The sequence below is a fragment of the Physeter macrocephalus genome, chromosome 8 (assembly GCF_002837175.3).
Source record: "Physeter macrocephalus isolate SW-GA chromosome 8, ASM283717v5, whole genome shotgun sequence".
NCBI lineage: Eukaryota > Metazoa > Chordata > Mammalia > Artiodactyla > Physeteridae > Physeter > Physeter macrocephalus.
In genome coordinates this window covers 142974788-143001644 of record NC_041221.1, presented here as the reverse complement: position 1 = coordinate 143001644, position 26857 = coordinate 142974788, and the positions used below count along the sequence as shown (strand labels likewise).

Below are 26857 nucleotides of genomic sequence, written 5' to 3'. Positions count from 1 at the left end.
CAATTAACTCAGCATAATTAATCCCCACTTCTCCCAGTTTATCCACTGTATAATTCTAGATCTTTATATATCAGATTTTCTTAAAGTTGGGTCTCTCTGTAGGGTGACCATAGGTCATCATATAGGTGACTCTTCCTTTCACAAATACTAATTAAGTGCCTGGTATGTCCCAGGTCTTGTGATGGATCCTGAGAAGCAAGTTGTAAATACAAACAACACATTCCTTCTCTTACAAAGCTTACAGATTATGGAGGTGACCGCACTTGAATAACAAGGGCATGTATTAACCTGGGGGTAAGGTGGGAGGCTTCGAGGAGGAACTGATATGCCAGCTGAGACCTGATGGAGTCATAAAGGTTAGTCAGACTAACCTGTCTGTGTGGCAGCGTGTGAGGATGAGGATACGGGGAGGACCCTGTGAGGAGGCTGGGCAGAGGATGGAGAAAAATGAAAAGTCCTTATGCGAAGAGAGGAAGAATCAGACATTCCTTACGGCCAGGGTATAAGTGAGTGATGTGGAGGAGGTGAGGCTAGGAGAATGGGCAGGTTCAGGCATAAAGAGCACTCTGAGATGTGAAAGATATACTCATATATGTATTCATAGGTCTTTGAAGGGTTTTAAGCAGGGCGTTGACATGACCAGGCTAGCCCTTTGGAAAGCCGGCCCTAAATTGATACACCAAGTGGACAGGAGCCCCCGGGAGGAGGCTCACGCAGGCGGCTCAGGCTGAGTGCCTGACGGGCACGTGGCCCAGGTCTTGGTCACAGCGGTAACTGCTGTCTCTGCCTCTCCCAGGGCTTCTAGGACAGCAGCTGAGGAGACCTTCCCGAGGGGCAGCACGCAGTAGCTGCTGAGCCATCACACTCGGGAGAAGCAGCAGTAACATGGGAGCCCCTGCTTGAGAGGAATTAAACACCAACAGACTCCATTCAGAGAGGAACAATGTCCAAGAAAGGGCGAAATAAGGGCGAGAAGCCCGAGGCGCTCATTGTCGCCCTTCAAGCTGCCAACGAAGACCTCAGGACCAAGCTCACAGACATCCAGATAGAGCTGCATCAAGAGAAGTCCAAGGTGAGTGAGGCTCCCTGAGGCTGCAGCCTGCGAGGCTCTGGCCTGGCTCTGCCCGCTGGCCTGCCTCAGTGGGCTCCTGTCTGCTGGTTGCCAGAGAGGGCAATAACCGCTGGACAGAGGGAGATTCCCTGTGTGTGGCAGGAGGGAGTTGAGCACAGGATACACAGAACATGAGCAAAACCTGCCCGTGGGGCTGAGCTCTGCCTCCCCAGGGTGCCAGATGTAAAAACTGAGACCGCACCTGCCCTCACCGACACCTCTGGACACTTGATAGGCATACGGCCTTGGGTAGGTTCCAGTGACTACCCTTGCCCTCTGTAGGCATTTCTCAGATGTGTCCCTGGTGCCACTCCACTGCTCAGAACCCTGCAGAGGCCTCCTGCCTCTCAGTCACAGGGCTTTCCCCACCACTGCAGGACTCTCCCGCCAGCTGTCCCCCAGCTCACTCTGCTTCAGCCTCTTTGCTGGACCAGGAGACACATGCCCATCACATTTGGGCCTTTGCCCTTGTTCTTCCCCAGTCAGCGGCATGCCCCTTCCTCACCTCCTTCAGGTGTCAGCCCTAGTATAAGCATCTGACCACAGTGTCCAAAACAGAGCACTTCCTGGGCCCACATACTCCCTAAGGCCTGCCTCTTCTTGATTCATCTCAGAGCAGTCTCTATGTTTATGTATTCACTTGTTTAGTGCTTCTCTCCCCAGTCAAGTGTAATCTCTAGGACAACAGAGTCTCATCTTACCTCTCTATTCCTAGAGCCTAAATAAATGTCCAGAACTGAAAAGCTCAACATATATTTGTTAAATGAGTAGATGAATGACATGACCAAAAGGTGGTTTCTTCCCTATACCTTAGCTTCTTCATCAGTCACATGCTGTTATCCTGTAGAGCTGGGATGAGGTTTAAGTTAGACAAGTACAAAAAGGAGTTATGAGGAGTACATCAGAAAATTCATGTCAGATGCTCAGAGATCTGCCTGGCACATAGCAAACTCTGAAAAAAAAAATTCATGGTAATATCCCTTCTAAAATGCTGTATGCTTGAGTCAGTTGCTAACTAGACTTAAGAAAGTCTCTTTACTTCTCTGAATCTCATCCCTTAAATGAATATGCTAACACTTATCTTACTAGAGTGGTATGGATATCAAATAGGGTCATGGACAGGAAAGCATTTTGAAATATGTGACAGGCATAAGACATTTTTGCAAACTAGAGACAGCCATGTCAGCATAAAGTTGCCTTAAAGAGATAACGCTTTCTGTAGTAAGGAAACGTTCTTGATCAAGCTATAGATCACAAACCAACAGATATCCTTATTCTTGTTACTCTACCTCTTCTTCCTTGACGTTACTATTACATTTTAATTAGTTATTTTCACCCAAATCTATTTCTCCTGGTTTGAGGAATAATAAAGCTTGGATTGGCCAAAGTTCCTGGCCTCCTGTCTCAGCTCAGCCTTGACCTTGGATAACCAGACCCCAATGTAAAGTTTGTGAAGGATATTATAGTTTCCACGAAGCTAAAAGGAATGTGATGTCCAAAAACGAAAACAAACAAACAAAACCCAAAAACTTTTGTGTAAGAGTCAGAAAACCAGAATATTGTCTTTATCTCTCCTTGGGGACAAATTTCAGTGTTTCAATATCTCGATCTGTAATTCAGTGACTGAATCTGTTTCTCCATATCTGTGTCCCTCAAGCATCACTGGGCATTAGAATAACCTGAGGGAACTTATTAAAAATTGAGATCCCTGGGCCCACAACCCAAGGATTCTGATACAGTAGGTGGGTTAAGGATCAGGGCTGCAATTCCAGCAAACAGTCCAGACAGTCCCCATGGAGGTGGTTCTCTGCCTTCATGTTAACAAACACTGCACTCCACGATTCCTTCCAGGTTGACAATCTATAAACATTTCATTGGTTTTAACTTTCCCTGGGGCAACATAACATTTCAAGGGAGGCAGACTCCTTTAATTGTAGTAACAACAGAATGACAAACTACCTTCACAGGAAGAAACCTATCCGTCTAAAGACGGGCAACCATAACCTGCCGCTGATTTACAGAGAGCAAACTCATGAGATTTTAAAGAGGCAGAGGCCCGACAGACACCACCCTGCCATTTTCCACACATTCAAGCCTTTTAAAAGGAGTAACTCTTGACTGCAGACAGAGCTGTTTATCCTGCCTGTTTATCCAGGGCCTGGCCCTGATGTCTAAGCCAGCAGGTCAGGGGTAATCTCCCTTTCCTCTGACAAGAGACGAGAAGCCAGACCCTGGAATAAAAGCACTGCCCTATTGTCCCCTCTGCTGCCCCCTCCCCAGTCTCCCTCTCCCCTGCAGTTAATTACAATCTCAGCACAGGGGCCACATCAAAGCCTCACTGCCTGTCAGCAGCATTCCCCAAAGAGCAAAGGGAATTTAGAGGGCAAACAAGTCATAAAGCAGTTTTATTAAAATAAATACGATTGTGTTTCCAAAGGCCCAAGCTTTAAGAGAGAGAATATGAACAATGCCAACACGTGAATTCACACTCTCAGTTTGGCTCCAAGGCTATGATGATAAAATGACAATTTAGCCACTGGGGAATGGACTAGTTAAAGAGCAGAAACCTTTGGAGCGATGGGGCATTACTCATTTTTCCAGAAAGACAAATCATCCCATTGACATTTGCAGAACACATTGTAGTAGAGCAGAGTCACAAATGCTAGACTTTTTTGAATGTTTACTATCTGTCACACACCGTAAGAACTGCATTTCCTCCTGACATAATCCCAGCTCTTTCCCTTAGCACCTGAGTGACCCTGAGCAGGTTATGAATTCCCTCTGCATCTTCCTTTCCTCATCTGTCATATAGGATAATAGTCGTGTTGACTTCCTAAGTATGTGTGTGTTATTTTTTGAGGCGTTAGTGTCAAACAAGTTGTGTTATAATTCAGTTATCTCACTTCATCCTCACTACCATTCTCTGAGGTAGGCGTTGTTGTGATCCACATTTTACAGATGAGGAAACCAGGGCTCAGTGAGGTAAAGCAATTCACCCAGAGTCACATGCTAGTCGGTGACAGAGCTGGGTCTTCAACTCCCCTTCTCTCTTCTCCCAAGCCAATGGTCTTTTTAAAAAATGTTTTAAAAAAACATATCACATTGTATTTGTTTTAGGTATACAACATAATGATTTGATATATGTATAAATTGTGAAATGATTACACAATAAATCTAGTCAGTATCAGTCACCTCACATAGTTAACAAAGTTTTGTTTTCTTGTGATGAGAACCTCTAAGATATACTCTCCTTGCAACCTGCAAATATTGTTAACAGGATTGTTAACTATAGTCGCCATGTTGTACATTACATCCTCAGAACTTACTTATTGTATAACTGGAAGTTTGTACATTTTGACCCCCCTCACCCATTTCTCCCATCTCCTACATCCTGCCTCTGGCCACAACTGCCACTCCATTCCCTGTATCTATGAGCTCTAATTTTTTTTTTTTTAGATTCCACACATTATCTGTCTTTCTCTGTCTGACTTATTTCACTTGGCATAATGTTGCAAATGACAGAATTTCCTTCCTTTTTATGGCTGAATAATATTGTGTGTGTGTGTGTGTGTGTGTGTGTGTGATATATATTACATTTTCTTTATCCATTTTACATCAGTGGACACTTAGGTTGTTTCCATGTCTTGCAAAGCCTATGCTTAAAATATGTGAAGGTCTGGAAAATACTGAAAAGTTTAGGCAGAGGAAGGGAGAATGTAAGAACTTTTCTTTACACTATTGTGCAAAATTTCAAATGGAGAAACAAATTGGGAGAGGGAGTGGAAACATACCCCTATACTTCTCCCACAGATGCCTGCATTTCCACTGCAGGGATATGAAACAGAATTACTAGATACAGTCAACTTCTGGTGAGTAGAAATTATCTAAAAGATTCGCCAATCGCTGATAGGAATAACCATGCAGATAGGTAGGGCATTTTGGCTGGACTCCAGGCATAAGGGCCAAGAGGATATAACTGTGAAGAGCCTGTGGTGGGTAGGAAAGAACACAAGGCGGAGTCTTTTTCTTTAATTAATTAATTTATTTATTATTTTCTTATTTTTTTGGCTGCATTGGGTCTTCATTGCTCTGTGCAGGCTTTCTCTAGTTGCGGCGAGCGGGGGCTACTCTTTGTTGCGGTGCGCAGGGTTCTCATTGCAGTGGCTTCTCTTGTTGGGAAGCATGGGCTCTAGGCACATGGGCTTCAGTAGTTGTGGCTCGTGGGCTCTAGAGCGCAGGCTCAGTAGTTGTGGCGCACGGGCTTAGTTGCTCCGCGGCATGTGGGATCTTCCCAGACCAGGGCTCAAACCCGTGTCCCCTGCATTGGAAGGCAGATTCTTAACCACTGCGCCACCAGGGAAGCCCGGGGTGGGGTCTTTATGCTGGATGATCTTGTCATTTCTGGGCCTGCACTTGTGCATCTATAAAACGAGCAGATTGTAGACAACATAAAAGAGCTAAGGTCCTTGCAAAACGGTCGGGATTAGTTAGGAAAGGAAACTGCTTTAGCTCTTCGGAACCCTTCCCTGACCACTGAATTAGATGACACTGTTCCCCTAGTTCCATGTACTCTATCACATCGCCCTGTAATACTTTAATCACAGGACTCTGTACTGTCTGAAGTTATGTTATTCGTTTATTTGCTTGTTTATTGCCTGCTGCCCCCACCCCCAATGAAATATATTCTTCTATGGGTAAGAGACCATGTCTGCTTAAGGGGTCCCCTAAGTAAGGTATCCCCAGAGCTTGCAGTACTGCCGGGCATGTAGGAGACATGTCCTACTTGTTGAATGAATTTCCATGGTTCTTTTTAAAACATTCCCAACAACCCCAAGGGATAAATACATTATAGTATTTATTTAGGTGGGCAGCCCCAAGCCTGGGTGGAGAAAGTATTTCCACCCAGGTCTGTTTTTCTTAGAGCAGCACTGAGCCATTAAGCCATGGTATTTCCCTGTCTGTCTGCTCCGTGGACACCATGATCCACTGATCAGGGTGTGTAAGCACACCAGGGATTGCAGTGAGATGTGAAATCCACCCATCCGATTCCCCAGGGTTTGGTCTTCTCCCTCAGAGGCAGCCTGCAGCTAGGGTGAACCCCACAGGCACAGAGGGCATGAAGCAGGAGCAGAGGACAGGGCTCCAAGGGTAGGGGCAGGGGGGCAACAGGCCTGGGATGCAGGCTCTGGGAGGAGTCGGCTCCAGACAGCAGTTGCCACCTTGGAAAGCCCTTCAGACTGCAAAGCAGTCCTCACAGAGAGCCTGGGACAAAGGCAGCATGCGATACTATTCTGATTTCACTGAGAAAGAAAATGAGTTCTAACCATGTAACTCATTTGCTCCCAGTGACACAGCTAGTAGAGCAGCCAAAATGGGAATTCCCATCTTCTCCAAGGCGGTGATCAAGGTAATGCTGTCTTATTCCACCGCACTCTGTTGCCTCCAGGGCACTCTCAGAAAACCAGCCAACCTTCTCTATCCTCAGGCTAGTACTCTAGAGCTTCCAGGTTCAGGGACCACACTGGGCATCCAGTATTTCTTGCTTTCTGCAAATTTAGTTTTATTTTCAGGAAGCCTAAGTAGCTAAAAGCAAGAAATGAAAAGAGAGAAGCTTTTATTACTTCCCCAGGCTGTATAAAAAATCTCCCTTATGGGTCACATTCCTGTGGCGGCAGCCTTTTCCTCTTCACATCTCCTGTTGGAGAGTTACTCAGTGCCCACGAAAATCCCTGCCAGCCTACCATGAGTTTAGATCTCCAGCAACATCCAATGCAGATAATCCAAGCTGAACCTTTTGCTAGCTTGTCTTGTCTTGATAACCTCTCAATCCTCCTTATCTTCGACAGGCTGTCCAATGTTTAATCCTAGATTTCTAAGGTCACATTAAAGCTCAAACACCACCCTCTTTATCTTGGCAGAACTTACAGTGGCATTTTTCAAAGGCCAGAACAGAATGAAGACAGAAGAAGAAAATACAATGTGAGGGCTGGGAGGGCTAGTCATGAATTTTCTTCCTTCTGTCATAGTGGAAGCTTTCCCCAGCCGGATTAAATTTTCCTAATGATCTTTATTTATTTTATTATTTTTTTTGATAACACTTCTGGGGTAAAAGGGATATGGGAAGTGTACCATTCAAAGCTCTGTTCAGTGCTCACCCCCTGGCCCTGTCCCACCCCACCCCCCAGTCCTTCTTCATACACATAATCCAGGTGTCTTCCCAGTTAAGATTAGATGCCACCAGGGAACTCAAGACATCTTGAGGAAAATGTTACCTTTGAACATCTCTTTCTATTAGGAAAATAGTTACTATGGTCTTGATAATGTAATAATAGTAACATTCATCTTACTACCATAATATGGGTATTTAGATTTATGTTGTTGTTGGTATTAGTATATCATTGCATGATATAATATTAATATATACTATTATGTTCATCAAAATTAATATCTAGTGTCTACCATGTGTTAATAATTATTAACCTCCCATGTGTTCCAGCCTTTCCAAAGGACTTTTGCTACATTATGGAAGTCAGTCCTCGCAACAATCATATGAGAAGGATATCACCAATTCTAGTTTACACATGAGATTGAGGCTGAGTCAGGGGCCCCAGCTTGCCCAAGGTTTCAGGGCAAACTAGGAGATCTGGGATCTGACCTGACCTGGCTCCTGGCCCACACTGGACTCTGATCAGCCTTCTTTATGTTGTGCTTATGTAGAGGCTGTTCCCCACTTTTCTCATCAGAAATTCAGGTGCAACAAATACTACCTACATCATAGAGCTGCCTGGGAGGTTAAGTGTACTGGTAGGTGTAAAGCCTTTAAAAAATTGCCTAGCTCATACATAGTAAGTTAAACCCTCAATAAATGCTTACTATTTACGTGATCGAGCTGAAATTTTTCTCCATAAAACATTTCCACTAACAAAATTGATTCTCCAACTAAATAATTTTTTCCATTTCAAAGTATTATCATCTTCACATTTTTTCACTGTTACTCAGGTAGTTCTTCATCTCTTTGTATACTCATTCTCATGATTTACATTAAGATATTAAGATCTGTTTCCTTAGTGGTGCAATCTAAGCTGCAAATAATTTTTAGAAAATGATTTTACTACAAAATTTCTATTGGTTCTTTTTTCCTCCCAGATGTCAGTCACATTCTTTGTATCTCCTTCACAGTGAAGCTCTTCTCCCAAGCCTAAAAAAAAATCATACCTAGAAATCCTGCCAAAAGGACAGTTTCCATGACAACCAAAATAAGCAGACATAAAAAATGCCAAATGTAATTCAATACCTTTGAATTTTCTTTGAGTTCTGTGGATTCCTTTTATGTGATAGACAAAAAGGCCAGTGTTAGTTTTGTCTTCATGCTGGAATATATTTCCCATACACCTGTATTTTCACTTTTTTTTTCTTTTTCATTCATTTCCTCTCCAGTCTACACACAAAAGATTAGTGTTTATAAATAAATTTGAGAGAAATTACAGAATCACAAAGTGGTACAATCCAATGCACCTGCAGAGAATTTGACAAATAATTTTAGATCAAGAGTATCTCCTCTTATATCCAATAATATCATTACCTTACATTTTATAGTACTTTACAGTTCACTCTACTTTCCCATTTCACTATCTAATTTAATCCTAAAAATAATTCTTTTACAGATATTTTTTAAATTGTAATCAGAGATCCTCAGAATAAAGCAACCTTCTTAGAGACAGCAGATGATGAAATCAAAATACAAACCCAGAATTCATTACCCTTTATCCATTTTTACTACGTTTTATTGTTTTAGAAAGAGTTGCTAAAATTCCCTTAGTAACTTGTTACCTATCAACTCTTAATGGTCATGATACTGTTCCAAATGCCTAAGGAACGTAAATACGTCCTGCTGAAATTGAAGGTGATCCCGTTCCCTATCACTCAAGCTAAAGTTAACTTCCCCAAGGTCCTACATGGAAGGTAAATTACAGAGTTTCTAAATCAGTGAAAAATAAGGACCCTCATGTCAAAAAGTGCATTATCTAAAAGAAGAATCAGCAAACATTTTCTGTGAAGGGCAAAACAGTAAATATTTTAGGCTTTGCGGGCCAAGACAGGCTCTGTGAAACTATTCAACTTCATTGTAGCGTGAAAGCAGCCATAGGCAATATGGAAATGGATGGGCCTGGTTGTGTTCCAATAAAACTTTATTAACAAAGACTGGGGGTGGGGCAGGAAAGATTTGGCCTATGAGCTGTTGTTTGCCCACTCATGGTCTAGAAGATACTTCTTCAGTTCATTGTAGAAAAATGGAAAGTTAGATTTAGTTTTTCATCACTGTAGAACTGAGAGAAACATTAAACAGAGGACAGGCAAACATTATATGTTAGGGTTTTTTTTGTTTTATTGTTTTATACAGGGAAGGGATGGATGAAGGCTGCTCTGGGTGACAGTGCAAGCCTATGTTCGTTCTCTAAAACGTTGACAGGATATATTATTCCTGCCTCTGGTTACGAGGCTAGCCAGGGAAACATATTGGTTTACATTCTTTAATTCCACACATACTCTTTGTCTTCTTATCATGTGTTGTGCTGACAACCGTTGGGTAGACAAAGATGAACAAGGCTCACTGGCGGCCTTCTAGGAGTTTCCAATCAGAGGTGAGGTAGGAGAGGACGTGGTGAGGACAGACAAGTATGTAAAAAAAAAAATACGGCATAAAGAAAAATGTGGAAGAGACCAGTAAGGAGGTATTAGCAAACTGCACTGACAAGACAAATGCAGGAGAAATAAGCTTGTTCCTGGGTGATCGGGGTGTCATGATCAGAGAGGGTGACATTTAGTTGGGTCATGAGGAATGAAAGGATCCCAAAAGGAGCTGAGGGAAGGGCAGGTCAGGAAGAAGAAACTCAGGTAGGCACACAGGTACAGCGATGTAGGGCATGTGCAGAAAATAGGATAATCCCCCGTGCCTGGAGAGGTAGAGTGAGGAGTTGAAATGGGAGCTGGAAGTCCAACCAAGTGTTCTGAGAGCTGAAAGATGCAGCTGAAGTGTTGGGATTTTATTCCCCAACAGAAAGGAGTCCTGGCACATAAATCAGATCATAACAGGACTTTACTAAGAGAATGTCAGCAGCAGTGTGAAGAAAGCTCGGTTCATTAAATGAACCTCCAAGAACTCTGGAACAATGCTGTCCAAAAGAAATATAATACGAGCCACAAACGCAAGCCACATATGTGATTTTAAAATTTCTTATAACCACAATTTTAAAAAGTAATACTAAACAGAATTGATTTTAATGATATACTTTATTTTACCTAATTTGTCCAAAGTATTATCGTTTCAACATGTAATCAATGTAAAAATTATTAATGAGACATTTATGTTTACCTCATACTAAGTCTTCAAAATCGGGTATGTATTTTACACTTAGGGCAGGGCTCAATTCAGATTTTCAATATTGCTAGTGCTCGGTGTGGCTAGTGGCCACCGCATGGGACAGCACAGCTCTAGAACATATGAACTAAAGGGCATCCGGGAGGGGACCTGAGCCTAGGCTGGAGACAGGACCCAAGGACAGTCATTTGGGGATGCCTGGCTGCATATTTTGCCAAGTCTCCTTGTGCCCTGAGTTCTTTTAGAATAACCTACATGGGAATAATTGCTGTGCCTTTAAAATAAAATATTCATAAAATGCCATGTGGACTTAGAAAATCCTGTTCTAGCTAAAGGTAGGTAAACTGTTAAGGTAAGTGAAATCTCAAGACACTTTACATTATAATTACAATGGTTTCAATAAGGAATTTGGATCTTAACATTTTTCAGCTGGAAGGGCTCTTAATTATTTTATGAAACGTTCTAATTTTACAAATGGCAGAGACTCAGTATCACTCACCTAGATATTACTCCTGGGGCTGCCCAGTTCTTCCCTTTTTCCAGGTTACTGTGTGGCTATATGTGTGTGCGTGTATATGTGCAAATGACAGAGACAGAGGAACAAAGACAGGCAGCAGAGATGAGGAGGGGCAAGGAGAACAGTACAACAAGAGCCTGGTGAGGCTTTTTTAGCTACAAATGCTGGGGCCCTACCCTGATCTACTGAATCAGAGACAGACTCACAGCCAAATTAAAGTAGTGCCATTGCTAATCTATGAAGAGACCTATATTATCATTAGAAATAGTACAAAACACAGGAGAATTTTTTAAACCAGAATACGTGACAGGTGAAAAGATGAGAAGGAATACTTTATTAAATTCCTTGGAGTGTTGGCTTAGGTGGGAGAGAGAGGGAGATAAGAGTGCGGGGTAGTGAAGGATGCAGACACCCATGTAGCAGAAATAACAACAGCCACTGAATGCCTTTAGCACAGGGCCCTGCACTGCAGGGTTTTGGGCTGGTGTGTGTGTATCTGTAGTAATTTTGGGGGTGGAACCAAGTTGCCATAGTAAGAAAGGTAAGGTTGAGGACATATCAACTGTCTTCATTTCTCACCTCCCCCTTAGCAGCAATTAGCTTCTCTTCCAAAAAAAAAGGGGCGGAGGAATATTTTATACTATCACTTTAGGCACCAATTTCTTAGCCTGATCATAATATTGAACTATGGACCAACCTGGGTGTCCCGGTACACCCACATTTATCAGTTTGGACCTTGCTAGGGATGTGTAGTCTAGGAAGCTCTCCAGGTGATCTGTTTTGAACTCTTCACCAGGGTGAAGACTATTATAGTACCGCTTCCTAATTTTAACGTGTACACCAGTCACCTGGGGATTTGTTACACTGCAGGCTCTGATTTGTAGGTCTGGGATGGAGCCCCTGCATTTCTGACAGGCCCCTGCGTGACGCCTGTGCTGCTTGTCTGCAGACCACACAGAGCAGTAAGGCCCCAGAACGTCAACTATCTGTCTGAACAAAGTAATGTAAGCACCCTCGGGTATTTCCTCCTTTCCCACTGCATTCCCAGCATTAAAAGGCCTGTGGTTCCCCTCGCTCCTTCCACAGGGGGCTGGAATTTGAAAAGAAACGAGGCATTAAGAGATCACAGGGGTCTGAGCTGCCAGTCCTGCCTTAGGAGCACACCTGTTTGATGAGGCTCACCTCTTTTTATCCTTTCACCTCCCTGCCTTCAGGTATCTAAACTCGAAAGAGAGAAAACTCAAGAAGCCAAGAGGATCCGTGAGCTAGAACAGCGCAAACACACGGTCCTGGTGACCGAACTCAAAGCCAAGCTCCACGAGGAGAAGATGAAGGAGCTGCAGGCCGTGCGGGAGAATCTCATCAAGCAGCACGAGCAGGACATGGCCCGGACAGTGAAGGTGCGGGACGGGGAGATCCAGAGGCTCAAGTCGGCGCTGTGTGCGCTCCGGGACGGCAGCAGCGACAAAGTAAGGACAGCGCTCACCATCGAGGCCCGCGAGGAGGCCCGGAAACTGTTTGATGCAGAGCGCCTTAAGCTCTTACAGGAAATTGCGGACCTGAAAACGGCCAAGAAGCAGGTGGATGAGGCGCTAAGCAATGTGATCCAAGCGGATAAAATCAAGGCTGGGGACCTCAGGAGTGAGCATCAGTCCCACCAAGAAGCCATCTCCAAGATCAAGTGGGAGTCGGAGCGGGATATTCGGAGGCTGGTTAGTAACCCAGGGCAGAACCATTCTCTTTCCAGGCTTCAGAGCGCTGTGGGGTTTGCTTTTTCAGGTGTCTTTCATGAGCGGATTATAAACAGTGCCCTCCTTCTCTCTAGTGCTATGGCCAAGATACAAGATAGGTCAATAGATAAGTAGATGCGCCCAGGCCAAAATTGGCATTGTAAAAGGTAAAAGATTTTGGAGTCACCTTGCTCATGAAAACTGGATTCTTCCAGCCCCACACGTATGGAGAGTATGGGTTTAATGACTCCTGTTTTCTTGGATGTCCATGGAAATATTCTGAATTATGAACTCTTCCCAAATCAACATGTTTTGTAGGCTTTCCACTTATAAAATGTTTTGAGGTTTTTACCGGGGAAAGGGAAGTTTCTTTGGCTTTCAAGGTGTCTGAAAATGGCAGCCACTGGGAACATCCTCTGGGATTCACCTGTCTTCTCTCCAGGAACCGTGTCTGAAAGCAAGAAATAGAGCTATAAAACCCTGAGTCATTTTACAAATAGGTCTTCTTTCCCAGTATAAACAGGGGCCATTCAAAATAGGGGCCATTATGATTCTTAAATTGGATGTCATTCCTAAATAGCTTATTTGCTATTACAAATTTCCAAGACTTCCTTCAACCCCTACTGAGCCAAGTCTTTCTTTTTAGTATGTATGACCAAAAGCCACGTCAGTCTCTCACTATGCTTAAAAGTAAAACAAATAGAATTATTGTGTGAAAGCTATAATGTTGCAGATTGGCCTTGTCTTAGAAGTATGTATATGCATCTATATTCAGAATGTTTAACATTAGTTATATCTTGGTTATATATTAACTATCACCTGTTCGAGTGTACTTTATGCTTCTCTAAAAATATTTTCTTAGGAAAAACTACACTTTCCTTCTTGTGTGTGCCAGGTCTAAGCACTTATATTCTAAGAATTCCAATTATGTTCCTTAGACGATATCTCTAGGATTTCAATTTTATGTAAAAAATGGTTATCGTAGAACATTTTAGAAAACTAAACGTGTGATTTTCTTTGTACTGCAATACAGTGTGACTGTAAAATGTTGCCTTTGCTACAGTTTCCAAATTCTTTATCTGCAATTCATACTATCGCATTGGTTGACAATAAAGACCAAACACAGTGCAGAAATATTGGTCTCTGCCCTGCCTTTGGTTTTTAAGACAACAGTGGCTGATGAAGAAAGAATCGAGACTGTGAACTTTGGAGTCAGCAGGTAGGTAAATGAAAAGGAGGCTTTACATTAAATATTTTTGCTTGTCGATGGTTTTAATGTAAAATCTACAAATATATCTACCTGTTGGTCTGCAATTTTTTCCATGATTTCCTTTCACCAGCACATTGCAGAAGCAGACATGAAATCCCTCTTAATAACAATGTAAAATCTAATCTGTCTGAAGATTGGTTCAAAAATTGGGTACAAACAGAAGAACAGGGGAAACTTTTTCATTAATACAGATGCACTTGTCTTCATTTTTTCCTTCTAATCCTGTTCTTACTGCAACACCCAGTTTTATTTTTGGAACTGAAAAGGAGAGAAATGGGAGCTATTAAGTGTAGAAAGTTTTCCCAGGGAATCCTGGTATGTACCCCCTCCCCATCTAAGAACTAGAAATTTGGAAGATTTTCAGTATTCTGAAACCAGAGTCCATATTTATAACCAGCATGCAACAGAGACTCCTTGACACTAGGTACTGGATATTCTACAGAAAACCACTTTGGGAAAATGCTGGAAGGATAACCTTGGCATAAGTATAGCATAGTGCCAAATAGAATGGGCTCTAGGGTCATAAGACTGTATATTAAATCAGGCTTCATCATTTATTAGCCACATGACCATGACCAAGTTCTTAACCCTTTGGGTCCTCAGTCGTCACCTGTGAAATGGTGATAACAGAACCTATGTAATAGGATTGTTATAAAATTAGACAAGGTGTGTAAGGCTCTGAATGCCTTGAATGTAGAAAAAGATCAATAAATTTCAGTTATAATGATGAGGCTGATTATATGGGTGTAATGGGGTGATTTCCCAGCCAGTTCAGTTATGTAGGGTACATAAGAACCAAGTAGAAGCATACAGATCTGGAGCTACGGTAAACTGGAAATAAACCATAGATGACAGATCTAACAAAGGAACGTGCTACTTAGATAAGAGTAACACTGGACTCAAGTCTCCTGCAAGGAGATAAAATAAAGACAATGCTTTTACTCCCAAATTAACAGGACAGTGTTTGATTACTTGCCAAGTTATCAGATGATGTCACAGCACCATGGCCTCCCAAAAATGATCTAAAGTTTTATCCTGTGACTTGGAGGCAGTAGCTCACAGAGAGTTACATGTGGGAAGATGTGATTGTATAACACAGTTTCTGTCCCAAATATATATAAATATGTATTTTGGTCTTAGGAACACAGCAAAGAAAGATTTATACCAAGTGATTTGTTATATATAAGGAGACGTTTTTATAAAGAGGAGAACAGTATAGTATTGTTTGTATTAAATGTGTCTATTCTATTTCCATTTTTAAGATTCTCATGGAATATAATGAAATGAGAAGAAAGGTTTTACCTAATGGCTATGCTTTCTTCAGAGATTGTTTATAGATATTAACTTCACTAGGCCTCACCCAGGGATGGCAAAAAGTTTTCAGTCCAGTGGAACTCTGATCAATTGGTATCAAATGCTTTTGGCCTTTAGTTGAGAAGTATTTCTGAGGCCATGCCCAGGCTTAACAAAAATGAGTGTTGGGGTCAATAAATATATCCCACAGATATAGGTGGGAAAATAGTAACTAATATTACCAGGTATTTTCTATTCTGGTTCTTGTCCCAAGCATGATTTTCTGACTGTAATAGTAAAATGGTTGCTAAGAACTGGCTGCCCTGAAAAATGGATAGGAATGGAAAGAGCCATACAACATGAACCACGGAAGGACAACTTCACCACTTGAATGCAAACATATTTGCCTTAGGAAATGATGAGGCTACTGGAAATACTGTAGCTTCTTCAGTTACAAATGACCTGTTCATAGTTGTTACTGCTATTTAAACTGAACTCAAAGGTCATTCCCCCAAACAGGAGGTAACATTGCACATTGTCCTGGGAAACATTGTAGTAGAATATTTAGCATCTGTCTTTATTAACACTAATGACGTGTTTTAAAGTTAACTTTTGCTTTCCATATCCAACCAAACCAGACTGTTTCAAACAATATATTGAATCACAGCACCTACATAGGATATACTAGAGAGAAAAAATTACCCTCCTTGACACCTAATTAGTCTAGGATGGCCGTTCATTACATATTCTTGCCCTGTCTGATTCCTGAATTCAGTATACTTGTCATATTCATGATTTTTTTCCCTATATCAATCAGCAGAACAAAAGTTAAGCTCATACCATTGTAAAAATGCCTTTCTTTGCAGCATTGTTAAATAAAATGTCATGGGTGTCATTTAATTCAGATGGATGAAATCAAAGCCAAGGACAGGATCATCTTTTCCCTGGAAAAGGAACTGGAGACCCAAACAGGCTATGTACAGAAACTCCAACTGCAGAAGGAGGCTTTGGATGAACAGCTCTTTCTGGTCAAGGAGGCTGAATGTAACATGAGCAGTCCAAAACGAGAAATTCCGGGAAGGGCAGGAGATGGCTCTGAACACTGCAGCAGTCCTGTAAGTCTATTCAAGTTGAAGTAAAAAACTCAGGAGTCATCTTTTATTTAGCACCTAAGTTTTACTTTTCACTTAAGCTCTTTTCCTGTTTACTACAGAGCAATCAATTCCACCTCCTACTATAAAACAAGCAAGTATCTTGGGAGCAAGGTTTTCTAAACTCATAGACAACAAAGTGGTCTGTACTGCATTAGCTGATCACAAGAGAATTACATATCTTTTAAAATCCTTTATAGAATTTTTCTAGCTGTGATACCTGTCCAAACATCAGCATATTATAAGAATCATAAATTAGATGAAAATACTTTGCCTCTTGCCAAGACTGGTCATTTTCCCTTGTATGAACAATTGAGTTGAAAACTGGTAAAAATGGTTATCATGTACAGGGGTCAAAATGTATAAATGTATAAAAGACTAAACCATTTATAATCATCATCTGAAAGCTGCAAGTCTGATTGAGTTTGACACTTATTTTCCTGTATTTTCCTCATTTTATATGAGAAATTATTTTCAGAAGGTTAGTGATAGAAATCAGCTTGTATATAGTTTACTTTCATATCTTATACCTTTCGAATAATTTAGCGCTAAAAAAGATGACAATGTATTTTTTAGGAACAGAGGTAGGTTCCAAAGTAGTACTTAGAACAGACTAATAAATAATTTATGAATATATGTGTATATATATATACATATATCCCAGTAGGTGGCGGAAAGAATACTGAACTAGGATTCAGCAGATGTAAGTTTTAGTTGTATCACTGACACTTAACCTGCAGTGTAGTGAAATTGTCAAGAGAATGGGCTTTAGAGTCATACCCTTTAGTTTAAATCCTGGATCTGCCATTTGCTGTGTGACCTTAGGCAGATCCTTTGACTGCTCAGTTTCCTCATCTGTAAAATAGAAGCAATAGTGGTACTCCATAGAGCTGGTCTAAGGTTTAGAAGAAAAGATATGTAAAATATAGAACATAGTGTCTGGCACACAGCATCCAATACATATTAGTATAGACCTTGAACAACTTACGACCTCCCTGAATCTCACCGGTTCTGCTGAATCCTCTAGGATACTGTGAATCAAGGAATAGAGTGTGTGTGAAACTGCTTTGTCAACAGTACAGCACTATCAAAATGTAAGATGATAATGGAATTGCAAGTATATAGGTCCTATGGACTCTAGAGCACAGAATTAATCTATGACTGCTGTGTGTAAAGTGATTCCATGACTATTATGCCAGTGGGGAAGCCAGCTGATCTGGGCAGAATCTACCAGCGAAGTCTATCCTATAATCTACTGTCTTCTATACATGAAAATAATGCACCAGCCTTCTGAGTCTGACCTTTTTCTCCGGGGTATGCAGGAATTTGCAAATCCCATCCCTATATCCTGCTTTATCCTCTCTTTGGCTAAGAGTAATAGCAGGACATCTGTCTAGGCTGTGGGAAGCAATGTGCAGCCATGACACAAGGGATGAACCTCATGTAACCATGAACCTCATGTAATCACAGCGTGACCTTGGTCTCACAGCTCACAGATCTCATAAACTGATCCAACCATCTACCACTTCCTTTGCCAGGAGCCAGGGCTCCAGGGAGTATCTGCCACATGGAATTCATTTACAATTTCAAACAGGCTTGATCTTAAACCCAAGCAGTGAATATTGGGGATTGGAATAGGGTAAATATTTACTCTTCTCTGAATAAGAGAACATTTTACTCTCAACTCATGAGCCAAATGAAAGGAACCAAGCCTATTACTTTTAAGAGCAGTATTCTAAAATTTTGTGAAAAGTATTATTGAAGAAATAATAATTTTAATTTTCATGTGTAGGATTTGCGAAGAAATCAAAAGAGAATAGCTGAGTTGAATGCCACTATAAGAAAATTAGAAGACAGGAATACCTTGCTTGGAGATGAACGAAATGAATTGGTGGGTTCTAAGCAAAATTTTTTTATTTTATTATTTTTTTAACATTTTGTTATAGTAGTATATACGATGTTATAGAAGTATAGCATAATAAAGAAAAGTGCACAAATAATAAAGGTATGGCTCAGTAAATATGCCCAATGTGAAACACCCATATAACCACTACCCAGATGAATAAGTGGAAGATTACCAGCATCTCAGAACTTCCCCTTTGTGTGACCTCTTTCAATCACCATCCTTCTAAAGTTAACCACTGTACTGAATTCTCTCACTATGGATGTCTATCGCCATTTTTAAAATGTGTTGTAGGGAATTCCCTGGTGGTCCAGTGGTTAGGACTCGGCACTTTGACTACCGGGGCCTGGGTTCAATCTCTGGTTGGGGAGCTAAGATTCCCGCAAGCCGTGCGGCCCAACCAAAAACAGCAACAAAATGTGTTGTAAATGGAATCATATGATAATTACTCCTTTGTGTCTGGCTTTTTTGCTCAGCATTACATTGGTGAGAGTCATCCACTGTGTTGCATGTAGAATTCATTCATTTTCACTTTCTATCATATCCAATTATATACGATATAATTATATATTTATTGTAAAAGTATAAACAATATATGATATGTATATACAATTATATGATAAATATATATATATTCATCTATTGTTAATGGACATTAATGTTGTTTCATAACAATTTATAGCTGTTAATGGTGCTGCTACATGTCCTGGTGAGAAAATGTGTTCATGTCTGGGGGGAATATACTAAGGAACAGAATTACTGGATCATAGAGTATGCATGCAGTCAGCTTCAGCAGTTGCTACCAGTTTTCCACAGTTGTCTTAACAGCTACATTTCCCCCAACAATGTATGAGAGTTGTAGTTTCTCCATGTCTTTGTCAACATGCAAAGATAATTGGTCATTTTAGTCATTTTGTTGGGTGTGATGTATATTCTTATTGTAGGATATTCATTTTTATTTTCCTTCTTACTAATGAGGTGGAGTAACTTTTCAAATATCTATTGGCCTTTTGGGTATCCTGTGTGATTTGCCCTTTGTCTTTTGCCCATTTCCTCTTGTGAGTTCATTTTCTTACTAGTATTAGGGATTTTTTTTACATCATTTTTGGATGTTTGTGTTTAAAATATCATGCTCTGTGCCTTACATTTTACATTCTTTTGGTGGCTCTTGGTATAATGAAGTTATTTTCAGCCTCTAAACACAAGGGACACATTGTCTTATGTCTTCCTAGTTAAAACGCGTGCGGGAAACCGAAAAACAATGTAAACCTCTTCTGGAAAGGAACAAGTGCCTCGCCAAGAGAAACGATGAACTGGTGGTGTCTTTGCAGCGCATGGAAGAGAAACTAAAAGCCGTTACCAAGGAAAATTCAGAAATGGTGTGTACCACAGACTCTGCAAAACTGCAGCTTCCTTCTTTTTATTACTCTGTTAACCTGACTTCCTGGTCTTTTCCAGTTTATTTTTAAAATACAATGCTATTTGTGAAAGCTTAGATTTTTCCCTTATGTAAGCAAGGAACGCATAAGGAAGAAATCAAGAGAAGGTTGCTGGCTCTGAATTTTGTGGGGTTTCTAAATTTTGCAGAACGATGAGAGCACTTCCAGGAATCTGTACACTCTCCAAAAGCTCCAAAATAGAGAAGCAGAGTTTCAACCTAGCTCCTCAGCCACAGAAACCTCCTTCCAAGATAAATGAGGTCTTATTGTATAGCCCAGGGAACTATATTCAATATCCTGTGATATTCCAGAATGGAAAAGAATATATATATATGTATAACTGAGTCACTTTGCTATACAGCAGAAATTATAACAACATTGTAAATCAACTAAACGTCAATAAAACTTTTTTTTAAATTAATAAAATTTTAAAAAAAAGAAACCTCCTTCCAAGAATTTCACTAACGTGCACTTTGTGGAACCATACAGTGGGTACCCCACATCTCCTAAGATCTTGCATAGTAACTGAGAATAGATGCCATCATTTGCATTATATATAGAGGTGACGTGCTAACGTACTCCTTCACAGACTTCCTGTCCAGCTGTAGAGATCTTCAGACATTCCCAATGATTTCCACCTATTACAGCAGACAAAATGTACTTGAGGGTGTTACAGCTGGTGTGTGTGTGTGTGTGTGTGTGTATTGAAGCTGGGCCATTTTCACATTTAGCTGTAGCCTCATAAAGTTTCTACAGATATTTTATGTTAACCACTAAAGTTTGGGATTTTCAAAGTCTCCACCTGCACTTTCTTTTTTTTTTCAACCCAGAGAGAAAAAATTACATCTCATCCACCCTTGAAGAAGTTAAAGTCTCTGAATGACCTCGATCAAGCTAATGAAGAACAAGAGACAGAGTTTCTAAAACTTCAGGTCATTGAACAACAGAACATTATTGATGAGCTCACAAGGGTAGGTCTTGACTAATCTATAAACTCTAAGCTGTTTCCAAGGACAAGTAGCCAAGAAATCAACATACACTAGAAGCACTTAATAATTTTGGTGGGCTTCCCTGGTGGCGCAGTGGTTGAGAATCCGCCTGCCGTTGCAGGGGACACGGGTTCGTGCCCCGGTCCGGGAAGATCCCACATGCCACGGAGCGGCTGGGCCCGTGAGCCATGGCCGCTGAGCCTGCGCGTCCGGAGCCTGTGCCCCGCAATGGGAGAGGCCACAACAGTGAGAGGCCCGCGTACCACACACACACACACACACAGAGAAAAATAATAATAATAATAATAATTTTGGTAACACAAAGAATAGCTGCAAAGCACATTAAAATAATTCCCAAATGCGTTATAATGTGAGTAGGTGGATTGTGTGATGTATCTTATAATTGCTATCTAGTATCAAGATTCTGAGGCTCAGAGATTAAATATTTTGCCTACAATAACAGGACCATAGGTCTCTTGTTTCCCAACACCTGATTCAGTGTCTGACACATAGTGGTAGTTTAATAAATATTTGTCAAATGAACAACAATATCGTAATGATATAACAGCTGAAATTCCAGTCCAGATCTTCTGACTGTGACTTCAGTGCCTGCTGAAGTAGGTAAAGCAGTTGTTACTCCCATCTGCATCTGCCTGAGGCCTGTGTTACCTACAACTTTGGGCTGAGACCTGTTTATGCGTTTGGGTTTTCCTCTTTGACTCTGTCTTTATTTGTGAATGACATCTGTGATCACTCTTCACTTCAGGACCAAGCCAAGGCTTACAGAGGTGAACTAGTGATGGGGGAGTTTCAAGCAGTAGTCTCCAGAGTAGGGTGAGCAAGAAGATTTACTGCCATTGAGGGAAGAAAAGATTGTAAATTCTGCTTTATAATTATTTATGGTTCACCCTTTTAAAATTTTCCATGTTGAGTGTATGTTATAATGCATATGCTACATTTGGAGGGTCATCTAAGTATAAATTTTAAAAGTTTTGGATATATTAAGGTTGCATGATCAAATTACTTTTACTTATAAAGGTGAAAAATCAAAAAAGTTAACACCACTGGCTTAACCAGATTATTTCTTAAACATGCACTTCAAAGCTCTATGCCCCTCACTTCACTTCTACATCCTTAATAACTCATAAATCTCACAGATTCACTAGTCCAGGAATTTGCTTGGCTTTGAGTATCCTGAGTTTAAGCTAAAAGTTTCTTACAGAATTTTGAGGCATGTCTAACAGTCTTTCAAGAAGACATAAGTGTCACTTATTCCATCCACTTTAAAAAAAAATATTTATTTATTTATTTGGCTGCGTCGGGTCTTAGTTGTGGCACATGGGATTGTCGTTGCAGCATGTGGACTTCTCTCTAGTTGTGGTGCACGGGCTCCAGAGCACGCAAGCTCAGTAGTTGTGGCTCGTGGGCTCTGTAGTTGTAGCACACGGGATTGCCCTGCAGCATGTGGGATCTTAGCTCCCAGACCAGGGATCGAATCCGTGTACCCTGCATTGGAAGGCGGATTCTTAACCATTGAACCACCAGGGAAGTCCCTCCATCCACTTTTGAATTTGTACAGTAAGTATATGGAGTATTTAGCAGGTGGACACCAAAGTCCCAGGATATCTCCTTTCACAAAAAGAATGAATTAAGAAATCGATCATTATTTCTAGATAGTCTTTGAATTTCCCAGAACATTCTAACAAGGACCACTCCCCGTCCAAATAAAGAAAACACTAGATGATTCCAACCAAGCAGATACCCTGTTCCCATTTTCAGAGGCTACAGGTGAGAACAAGGGTCCAAGCATAGTTAAAAGATAGCTTTCTATGCTTTTCAAGTGATTAAGTGAAAAGAATGTTTTATTCTTTAAAATAAAATAATATTTTTTTCATCACCTAAATTTAAAATAATTTGGGATCTGAGAAAATTGAAGAATTGTGCTTTGGGAGAACACGAATGACTATTTTGTTCTTGATTTCAAGTATAACACACTTGAAATCCGATTCGCAACACAGTGTACACAGTGTACTTCCTGACTGTGAGGCTCTCATCCACATAATCAGGAAAAGTTGTAGAATATTCTTCCTTTGAAAATACTTAAGTAGCAAACTCAAAGTTGCCAAAATTTACAAAACATAATCTTATTTTAAATAGAAATATGTAATGCCTCGGGGAAAAACAACTCTGTCTTTGGGGAAAAAAACAAAAACAAAAACCCTACAGGGAAATATGTACCAACTCAAGATCTGAAAAGTCATTAATCTATTTTCCAGGACCGGGAAAAGCTCATTCGTAGGAGAAAGCATAGAAGAAGTTCCAAGCCAATTAAGGTAATGAGAAAACTAGGTTATCAGGCTTTTGCCACACACAGAGCCAGAGAAGTGAGGCTTGCCAAGGAATCTTCCTGCAAAGATGTGATAAATCAGATGTTCCTGAATTGCAGCAAACCCTGGGGTTTATCTGCCAGAAGAAAACCTCTTCTCTTGACAGTTCTCAGAAGTCCAAAAATGATTGCGTTGTGGATCTTAACCTGAAAGGGTTTGCTTTAATATGAGTTCGTCTTAGTGAAGAAGCCACTAGGTTTGACATAGAAAGGGTTATCTGACAAGCTGGAGAGTCATACTCCAAGAACATGCAAGAGATACTTATGATTTGATGTCTCCCCTGAATAATATTAGCATCTGGTACCCATCCTATAATTGATTAATATATTTTCAATATTCACTTGGGCCATATTATTGATAATGATACTCTCAATCCACGAATATCTGTATAGCCTCTTATAATCCACAAAGTTTTGTTATTTAATTTGTCAATGTGTTTGATTTTGCTTTTAACAATTACATCATTTGATTTGGATGTGGAATTAGATGATATGAGTTGATAATCCCCTTCCCATAGATGCCTGGACTTTCAGAATTCCTTGATTATATTTTAAATACTGGACAGAGTAAATGACATAAAATCATCATGGTATAAAATGTAACGTAAAAGAGGAAACAGTGTTTTTATGAAGAGCCCAAATATTAATGAATCTTCCTCCGAAATATCAGAAGTGAAATAATGTAGGACAAACATTTTTTGGAATTATTGTGTTCATGCCTAATATGTTTATTTCATCAAAGAGGATCTATGTCTTCTCTGTTCATTTGCATGTTTGCCAGTTGACAGTGCTTTAATAATATGTTGACTTTCCCCACTGTTAGTTTTATTGGCAAATATGTACTGTCCCTCCATTAGAGGCCTGTTTTGGACCCATTTATTGGCTACGATGAGGACTCCATGGATTCAGAAACATCATCCATGGCCTCATTTAGAACAGACCGAACGCCAGCTACTCCTGATGATGACTTGGATGAAGTAAGCTTTTTCACTTCTCTCATCTTTTGTGATATTGTCACCACATCTTTCCTTGAAGGGGGAGGAAAACCATTTCACTTTTTATCTGCTTTATGAACAGCACATAATCTCATAATAGTGACCAATTTTGAGACTGTGCTTGACTTTGTTACCTCTTAGAAATAGCTTCACCTATGTTATGTAGCCCTTGTAGAAACTTCTCTGAAGTTCAGCTCTGTAACTTGAAGACTTCTTTCAAAATAAAATTATTCTCCCAGATTCTTCATCCAGAGGAGGAGTGAACCAAAGAAGAAGCTTAGAGGCACCGCTTTTAAATAAGCCTAAAGCGGTGTTTAGCCAAGTTTCTTTGTCAGCCACCTTCATCTGAACTATCTAGGGGGTTCAATTTCCATGAAAGTTCCTGGACCACACAACTCCTGACTCAGGATCTTGAGGGTGGAACCCCCAAATCTGCATTTTTCACAGAACTCTTTGGTGATTGTATTATGTTCTGAAGTTTGGGACCTAGCACTGTAAAACTGTTTTTATAATTTATCTGGGGAAGAAGTTGTTAGATATGAATGTATTGAAAGGAACTGAAACTAAAACTCTGATTATCATCTCCTCAAATTTGGATCCAAAATCTGGGTGTACATTTTTCTCATTTGGATCCAAAATTGTCTGTAATCCAAGCCCAAATGGGTAATAATCAGAAAGGTATATAAATAAGCAAATGCTTCTCTTATTAGTGAATACTTAAATATTTCTGAAATGTGCATCTAGAAAGTGCCATATGTGTATTTGTGCCCATACACATACTTTAAAATTAAGAATAAAATTTTAAAATTAAGAATAAAATCACGTAGACTCCAATATCATACAATATCATACAAACCTTTATTTCTCTTTAAAAAATGGACAAATGCTAATATTTCACATTGAACACAGGACCTGAACATAACATAATTATTTTTCGACTTTTTTTTTTAACCTCAAGAGTCTAGCAGCTGAAGAATCTGAGCTACGATTCCGACAATTAACAAAAGAGTACCAAGCTCTCCAAAGAGCCTATGCCCTCTTGCAGGAGCAGACTGGAGGCATCATTGATGCTGAAAGAGAAGCTAAGGTTAGTGAACATCTGGGAGAGTGCCCTGAATAGGCTTGCGACAGTCACAGCATAAAAGTATTGCAGACATAAAAGTACCAATAGGGTAGCTTTCTCTGTACCCTCTCTCCACTGCAGTTTTGAACTGCTTTATCTTTTATGTCAACAAACCTTGGATCTAGAGACATTAGAACCAGCTTAGATCGATGCTTTTGTTCCTTTAAAGATAGTTGAGTACATAGTTCTTATTTTTGCTATTTGAAAACATATTTTTAAAGCTAAACAACGTTGAATTTCGGTAATCCATGTTTTTTAGTTTCTTGCTTAAAAAAAAAAAAACTTTACCTTTCAAAAGCAATGGTTAGCCAGTTCTTTTTCTTAGTTAATAAGTGCACAGCATTACATTGACAGCTTACTGAGAATTGTCACTAACAATATCTCACTTAACCCTTGTGCCAGCCCCCTAAGGGGGTATTTTATAAGAGAGGAATTTGAGGCTCAGAGAGGTTAATTGAATTGCCCAAGATCACACAGCTAATAAATGCAAAACTGGGATTCCAAGTCATATCATACTGGGTCAGTTGTTTTTTCCATTATGTTGCAACTGCCTCTCATAAGTCTGTTTTTTAAAAAAACCACATACAGTACTAATACTTGATATTTATTGAGTCGTTGCTGTGTTTCAAGCATTGTACTGAGTACTTTATATGCATTATCTCATGTAATCCTGAAACAACCTTATGAGTTAGATGCTATTATTAACTCCTTTTTACAGGAGAGGAAATAGTAGCTTAGTAGAAGTTAAATGTAGCTTAGTTAGGTTAAAACCAGGGTATGTAGCTTAGATGAAAGCGAGGATATGAACCTCGTCCTTCTGAGTTCAGTCATAACCATCATGCCATAACTGCCTCATAGGTTAGTTTACTTGGGGCAAGAAAGAGTGTGACCATTCAGTGATTTTATCCTACTTCCTAAATAGAAGGTCTACAATATACTGAGGAGTGTTGTAGGAACTACTGTTAGTTGGTTAGTGGGAAAGGATAGATATTATAGCTATATTTTTAAATGGTAGCATACATACATACATGCACATACACATACATAAGAGAGTAAACATTAAAGAAAACCCACCATGATTTGGAATAGACAGGTAAGCAATCATTAGGAAGGGATGTGTGTGTGTGTGCTTTCATGTCTGTGCCCTAATACTGTAAGAGTTGTGGATTCCTTTATCAGTATTTACTACCCATTCTTACCAGCATAGGATTGGTCAATTGAAATAATAGCATATGCCTTGTTTTTTGGAGAGGTGACGACATAGAACCCAGTTCTCTTTCTCTAGTCTCACTCTCCCATCAAAATACAGGTTTAGCATTGTTTATGGCCATTAAAGTAAGACAACTTACTATTCTGAGCAAAATAGTCTAAAACAAATCAAGATGTTGGGAAAAGAGTAGTACGGTAAATTCAAAGAAAGTAGAAATGCAAAAACAGTTAGTATAGATGAAAAAGTATCAGTGAAAACAGAAGACCTAATCACTTCAAGACAAGGGAAAAAATAGGTTATACTCAACACCCATTCAAAGTTAAAATAATTCTTTTTTTTTTTAATTTATTTTCGGCTGCAT

General features: G+C 40.1%; 1 protein-coding gene across 3 annotated transcripts in view; it reads left to right on the top strand.

Annotated features, from left to right (window-relative positions):
* Positions 1 to 943: 943 nt before the first annotated feature.
* JAKMIP2 (janus kinase and microtubule interacting protein 2) overlaps positions 944 to 26857 on the top strand; it is a 65598-nt gene continuing 39684 nt past the window's right edge. For all 3 annotated transcript variants that reach the window (XM_055086375.1, XM_007117713.2, XM_024122227.2), the window contains exons 1-9: positions 944 to 1072; positions 12222 to 12719; positions 16206 to 16415; positions 18244 to 18342; positions 19587 to 19733; positions 20624 to 20764; positions 23059 to 23115; positions 24026 to 24145; positions 25122 to 25250. In XM_055086375.1, coding sequence (XP_054942350.1) covers positions 944 to 1072; positions 12222 to 12719; positions 16206 to 16415; positions 18244 to 18342; positions 19587 to 19733; positions 20624 to 20764; positions 23059 to 23115; positions 24026 to 24145; positions 25122 to 25250 — 1530 coding nt within the window. The remainder of the gene's footprint in view (positions 1073 to 12221; positions 12720 to 16205; positions 16416 to 18243; positions 18343 to 19586; positions 19734 to 20623; positions 20765 to 23058; positions 23116 to 24025; positions 24146 to 25121; positions 25251 to 26857) is intronic.